Genomic DNA, 6869 nt, shown 5'->3' on the forward strand with positions numbered 1-6869 from the left:
ACACTACAGTGAAACACACCAATGGTGTATTCCCGTGTTATGATAAATACAGTTGCCATTTATAGCAGCCAGGTTCCAGAATACACCAACAATGTTGACAACATGCACCAATAGTGTAATAAAACACACAACAATGTGATTTTTCCTATTCCGGTGATTTTATGACGAGTTTACCCTTACAATTCGCTGGGTAGAAGAATGTGCGCGAAAATACTGAAAAAATCGTAATTAATATGATTCATTGGATCTATCTAATCTAATGGCCTATAATTGACCATATGACCACACCTATATATATATATATATATATATATATATATATATATATATATATATATATATATATATATATATATCACAACAACATTCAAAGCCTGTTCAAATATCATACCACACCCACATACAATTTAATATTTATAATCTCACAATTAATACAATGATATCCTTGCATTGCATATCAAATGGAGCTGCAACTGAGCTTGCATAGTAACTTCATTACAAAAGTGCCAGTTTGGGAAGGGACACGAGTCACATGACATCAATTAGAAATTTTTTAAAGAGAAGATAAAAAAGGCACATGAAAAGAATACAAAAGTAATAGCATCTGAATATTTCAAGAAAAAAATACAAATATACTATAATAAGAACATGAAAGGCACCTTATCTACTGCATTCATTGGTGATTTGAAGGCTTAATTGATGAAGATTACAAGATCAGCTGCACTGCAACCAGATGAAATTGCTTTGCCTACAGATAGTCCTCCTTTATGGTTACCTATAAGAATGAGGCTTATATCAAACACTTGTCTACCAAGTATATATATATATATATATATATATATATATATATATATATATATATATCAATGGGGTAAAAGGGAAAAAGACATCCAATCCTAGGCCGAATGCTGATTGCTCTAAGATAATAAATCAACATTGATGGAAAATTTTGGTGTTCTCTGCTTGCTAGATTAATATGGCTAGACAGACATTTATTCTGTTTGAGGAGAACCCTTGTCAATTTAGCAGTACTGGTTGCAAGTGAGAGCTAGTTTTTTATGTTTTCTAGTTGAAAGAAGCAGTATCTATTAGGGATAAGAGAATTAAATAAAGAGAAAAAGAAATCTTACCTACATAGAAAAATCCAGGATGTTCTTCTCCATGCTAGACTGCTAGTATGTTCATATTGACATTGAAATATACTAACAGGAGTATGGAAGTTATCATCTTTCCTGTATTTCTCATATTCATTTCAGACTGAAATTGGTTGTTCTTCCATTTAGATTATAGGTTTTATAGCATATCATATGAGAGAATAGTTCTCTACCCGAACTCAAGGCTGACAAATTCAAAACAAACAGATCTAAGAGAGTAAACAAGCATTCACTAAAGACAAGATCAATCTTGATAGCAAATAATTAATAACACTAATTAAAAATATATTTTAAAAAAAAAAAAAAAAACCAACAACAAGAAACAAAAATAATTGCCTTCTTTTTATATGTAAAAATCATGCCTCTTTGCTGTCAATTACAGCTTTGAGTAATAGAATTTCATTTACCTTCTTTTTTTTTTTAATCTCTAATAGGCCAACTCCTATCTTCTCTCAATTTTTAATTCCCTTTGGAAAACCAGCAATAACATAAGATAAAATCTTGAGCATAATTTGAGAACTTACTGATTCCATAAGCCTTTCTCTTAACTGTTTGGCAGCAGCTTCATATGCAGCAGAATTTTGGATAGAGTGCCTAATGATACTGATTACAGCACTAAGGTTGTGCTCGACATAAGGATGCTTTGATTTTACAAACCGCCGCAACTTGTTGGCAACGAGAGGCTTAGGCTTTTTTTAACACAGCAAAGAAAATCTGCATAAATCAGTTGTGAGCTATAAATATTATGTGGGGGCACAACATAAAGATGAAGAAGATAACAAGAAAAGAATTACTAGTACTATATAGGCATAGAAAACATATGGAGGCACACAACCTAAAACGATGAAGAAGATAACAAGAAAAGAAACCCTTTTAGGCACAAAAAATAACTTATATCCTACAGTACTAACTCATATTTCTTGTTTTTTGCTTGTTTAGTGTCACTCTAAGAATATTTATATATAACCACCTACTTAAAATAAAGTGTATAATGATATAGCAATCTTCCATCAGTTCCATGTAATTTGATATAGCAACAAATTGCACAAATAAATTGGTTTCTTGTCCCCAATGACACATTGAACTATGCTCTTTTTGTTAGAAGTGCTCAGATGAATATTCATGTTACTTTTTCAAAACTAAAGCTAGACTGATGACAAAGTCCTACATGTAATCTCAGCCATTGCACAGGACACAACTCTAAAGTGATTTGAACAGACTTTTACTTGTACTCAATTCTATTAAAACGTATATATTAAGAGCAAACCAGTATTACTATTGACATATAGTTAAGTTTATTCAAAATGTATGCACTATTTAAATAGTTAATAAATTTCAGTGGGGTCAATAGCGACTTAAACTTAATGTTCTAATAATTCAAATAGCGTCATATTTCCTATTCGAAATCCATAATCAGATAGAAGACTTTTTAAACCAACTTCAATCCGAGCTTACATTGAGCATTATTCACCAGATTCTAGATTACAATTTAGTTGGTCCAACATTAAGCTTTGTTTAGAATATATGTACCTCTCCACCAACTAAATAGAAAATCACATGTTTTTACTGAAACAAATACACATACTCATACTCATGCAGCAATAACAGTACAACACTTACAAGGTGCCTTCCAATCTTGCGGTACGGCTGCACAACTGGAAGTCCAAGAGGAGTTGTCCATCGAACAGGATGGTTTTCAGAAGCAATGACCTATTGAAACATTGTAGTTAATAGAAATGAAAATACGCATCAAAATAAATGTTCCACGCACAAACTAGAATAAGCAATGGATGCTAACAAAGGGTACATAAGGGCATCCTATGCTATACTGGTAGCATATTTCAATAAAGGAAAATCGTTGGTATTATGCCAAATTCTAAAATGGTGGCAATCTGTGGGGTTGGGGACTTGGGTTGGGTTAATGTTACTAGCAATCAAACAGCAATACCACAGACAATAATGCTCCCATTTCAAACCTTTGCACATTCTCCAAGCCAGCTCATGATACTGCGTGCAGCTTGAAACATCTCCCCTAGTGCAGTCAATGTGACCTAGTCATCAAAAAAATTGCTCGTCAAAAAAATCATTTGGTAGTCATTGACTACTCAATTTAAGTCATATTTCATTATCCACCATGGTGTTGTTACAACTAACACCTGACAAAAGTGATAACACAATCCTAATTTCCAACCATTTTGTAAAAATCACTGCAATTTGTGATGATCTAAATAAAGTTTTTATGGCCATTGTAATAGTCAGGCTTGTGATCAGAACACATCTATGTATTGGTTGAATGCAAAAAAAAAAAAAAAAAAAAAACAAATTTACCACCAACGAATGAAATTCCCCGAGGAAAGCAAGGATCTAATGTTCTTCACATTAACAAATTTAAATACAATATGCTCTAACACACATACTTTTGCACCATAACAGGCTGCACCAAAAAGCTCAGAGTCATCATCAATTGCCCCACACTCCACCACTGTTTGCTTCACCAATTTCATCACTGTTTGCTTCACCAATTTCCTATCCACCTACACAACACCAACAAATTCCACCAATTATTAAAACTACATGGTAACTGAATAAGATATTTATATATCAACAAAATGGTATGTTTGCTCAATAAGGAAAACAAGAGCAACTTAAATAATAATGGCACTATAGGCAGAAATAAACTGAAGACAAGACACCAAACCTGATTAACAAGAACCCTAATTCAAAATTCAAAATATATACTAATAATTCCTAAAATTCGAAATACAATTACCAAATAAATTCAAATATATTTATTATAATTCAAATAATAATTAGAAATTAGAAAATTTAAATAATTAATTAAAAACAAACAAAAAAGAGGCGTCGAACCTGGGAGATTCGGGAAGGCAGGCGGCGATGTCGCGGTGCCGCGGGAAGCGGCGGAGATGCGTGGTGTCTGTGGCCGTGCGGTGGGTGGCTATAGCTATGCGGGTGAAGCTCGAGGCGTCGAACCGATGGCTGTGACGCTGGGCGGTGTCGCGGTGAGCGGTGGCTACGCACGGTGTCGATGGGCGCGGTGGCGACGTGTGGCTGTGGCGGTGAAGGCGATGTCGCAGTGGAGGCGGGGAAGATGAAGTACATGCCGTAGAAAGGTTTGAAACAAATGAATATTTTCGTTTATTATAAGGGTTTTAAAAACCCTACGACATATGCTATTAGTTAATAGCCGATGTCATAGGGTTAAAACAAATTTTAAAAAATAAATAATTTAACTTACAACGTCCATTTGGAAGATTATGAGTTCGAGCCTCAGTGGAGGCGTTATTGGTTCTTTGTGTTTCAGTAGGTTGAGAAAGTATATAAACAGATACTACAATGTAATAGAACCAGTAGCTTTCAAAAAAAAAAAAAAAAAAAAAAAAACTTACAACGTCAGCTATTTTAATAGCCGACGTCGTATTGTTTTTATTTTTTTACTTTTCTATTTGTAACATATAACATCGGCTATTAATTAATAGCCGACGTTATATACTTTTTTTAAAAAAATAATAGAAAATACTTTTAACGTCGGCTATATATATAGCTGACGTTAAAAGTCCGACGTTGTATGTGAATTCTGTAGTAGTGGGGGAACGACGGTTCTAAGAGGCAAAAGGTTGGACTTGGAAGTACAGGGTGACACTCGGAGGTAAAGGTTGGAACTGTAATAAGGTTGGGGGTAGCCATAAGGTTGGAACAGGGCATAAGGTTGGAACTTGTGACATGAAGTGTCACTGTGGCATGTAGTGCCAATGTGTGAATATCTATCCTTTTCTGATAAGCATGTCGAGTGGTATTCTACTTTGTGATCAGTAGAATACACCTCGAGTTGTATTTGTTAATGTTGTTGTCTTTACCGTGATGTTTTCTGCTTTGTGATCAGTATATTACATCTTGAGCGGTGTTGAGTTGTTCTGTTGTTGTCCTTGTCTTGACGTTGTTTTGGGATGTTGATTTCCCTTGTTTTTTTGAGAGTGGAATAGAGTCTTTGCAGTTGACTTCTCATTATGGCTTTGAAACTGATATATACTGTATTCCGTTTCGAAAATGGTTTTGTATTATACTATCTATATTTGCTACTTAACGCGTATTGATGGGTTACCAGTATTATTCGCTGACCGGGCGTCGTCCCCTTTCTTTATGTACTTTACAGGTCCTGAGTAGATATGACGAGTGCGATAGTGTTGGTAGTTTAGCTCCCTTGAACAATGTAGTTAGTGTTTTGGCCTGTGTGCCACGGTTGTTGAACAAAATAGATTGTTGGTTTTAGACTTGCCTGTGCATTCACGTTGAGGTGAATATAGCATAACACTCATTGGTTTTCCCGTTTTTAATTAAAGACTTCCGCTGTGGTTTAAGTTTATTGCTACCTATTAGTTACCTTGTTTTATACTTTTAAGCTTTTAAAATGTCGTGAAAATCGGGGGTGTTACACGAGCACCCCCAACATCCCCTCAACCACCCAGCCACCGACCACCCGTCCGCCACCTGACCATCCCCCGTTCGAAACCCAGCCACCGCCGTCGACGAGGAACCGGCCAAACACCGCCCAGCCACCCCCCTTGTCAAACAAACCAGCCATGCCGAATTGTCGCTGCCACCGCAACGCTGCAACCGTCGCCCATGCCCCGTGCACGTAACCCCGTCGTCCGTAGTTCACCGTCGCAACCACCGAGCAGCCCACCAACGTGACCACCGGAATTATCGCCGGAAAGGCAAGCCCCAATCACAACCACCCTCTAGTGCTTCTATCAATGCCGAGGAGACCCGCTAACGCCTGGAACCCAGAATGGAATGAAGCCGATTATACGGTGTTGGAAGGTAAAGCACTCAAACCCGATCAATTCTCTAAAGAATTGGTTGATAAGCTTAAATTTCAAGGCTTGTTAGGAGTGTATTTGGATATAAAATGCGATACGTACTCCGAGTTGGTAAAAGAATTCTACCACCACATGGTAGCCACCAAAAATGGGGACAAGTTGGAAATCACCTCCAAAGTCCGGGGTGAGAAATTGGTGTTGAGTGAAGCCCGATTGGCCAAACTCGTAAAATTAACCACCACGGGCGTATCAAAATACGACCTAAAAGCTTGGATTTGTACTCGAACATTTGGGTACAAGGATCACTTGAGTTATTTGTTGGGAAGGGAAGACGGAATTACCATGGCCACGAGGCCAAACAAGCAATTGTTAACCGCTGAGCAAAAAGTCTTAGTAATGCTTGTGACAGACAGTCTGTTGCCCAACAATAACAAGAGCAAGGATGTTGGGAGCCTAGAATGCACATTTGCTTACTTCCTTAAGCACAAGGTCAAATTCAATTTGTCTGCCCTTATGTTCAAACATATGGAGTTCTACAAAACCAACAACAAGCTAACCTTGCCCTATGGTATGATCCTAAGTTAGATCATGATGAAAAATGGGATAAATGTGAGCCAGTCTGAGGCTAAACCCATAGGCGGGATGATCTTCAATGCCCAAAACCTCCGCCGCAAACAACAATTACCATTTGGTGAGGGAAATTACATCACCCTCGAGGAGGTAATAAAGAAGCCCATAGCCGAGCAGAGAATGCTAATGGAGCAGTTGGGTATCCCGAACAAGAAAATGAAGCAAGCCGTCCAAGAGGACGAGGAACATGAAGAGCAAGAGCAAGAAGAGGAAGGCAATGAACCGGGCTACACAGAGCCCACTCGAA

The 6869-nt window shown here is 37.2% G+C and overlaps 1 protein-coding gene across 2 annotated transcripts; it reads right to left on the minus strand.

The window, feature by feature from the left end:
• Positions 1-394: 394 nt before the first annotated feature.
• LOC109191493 (DNA-directed RNA polymerase 2A-like) lies at positions 395-4277 on the minus strand. 2 transcript variants are annotated; one of them, XR_002055926.1, is made up of 6 exons: positions 4023-4277; positions 3572-3688; positions 3131-3205; positions 2775-2864; positions 1679-1868; positions 395-775 (listed from the first exon to the last, which is right to left on the minus strand). XR_002055926.1 is itself a non-coding variant. In XM_019342151.1 (5 exons), exons 1-5 carry the CDS (start codon positions 4272-4274, stop codon positions 749-751), a joined length of 561 nt encoding a protein of 186 aa, XP_019197696.1. In that variant the 5' UTR covers positions 4275-4277; the 3' UTR covers positions 395-748. The 2 variants fall into 2 exon arrangements, 1 of the variants encoding a protein (XP_019197696.1); XM_019342151.1 differs by lacking the exon at positions 1679-1868.
• Positions 4278-6869: the final 2592 nt, after the last annotated feature.

The sequence above is a fragment of the Ipomoea nil genome, unplaced genomic scaffold, assembly GCF_001879475.1.
Source record: "Ipomoea nil cultivar Tokyo-kokei standard unplaced genomic scaffold, Asagao_1.1 scaffold1652, whole genome shotgun sequence".
NCBI classification, from domain to species: domain Eukaryota; kingdom Viridiplantae; phylum Streptophyta; class Magnoliopsida; order Solanales; family Convolvulaceae; genus Ipomoea; species Ipomoea nil.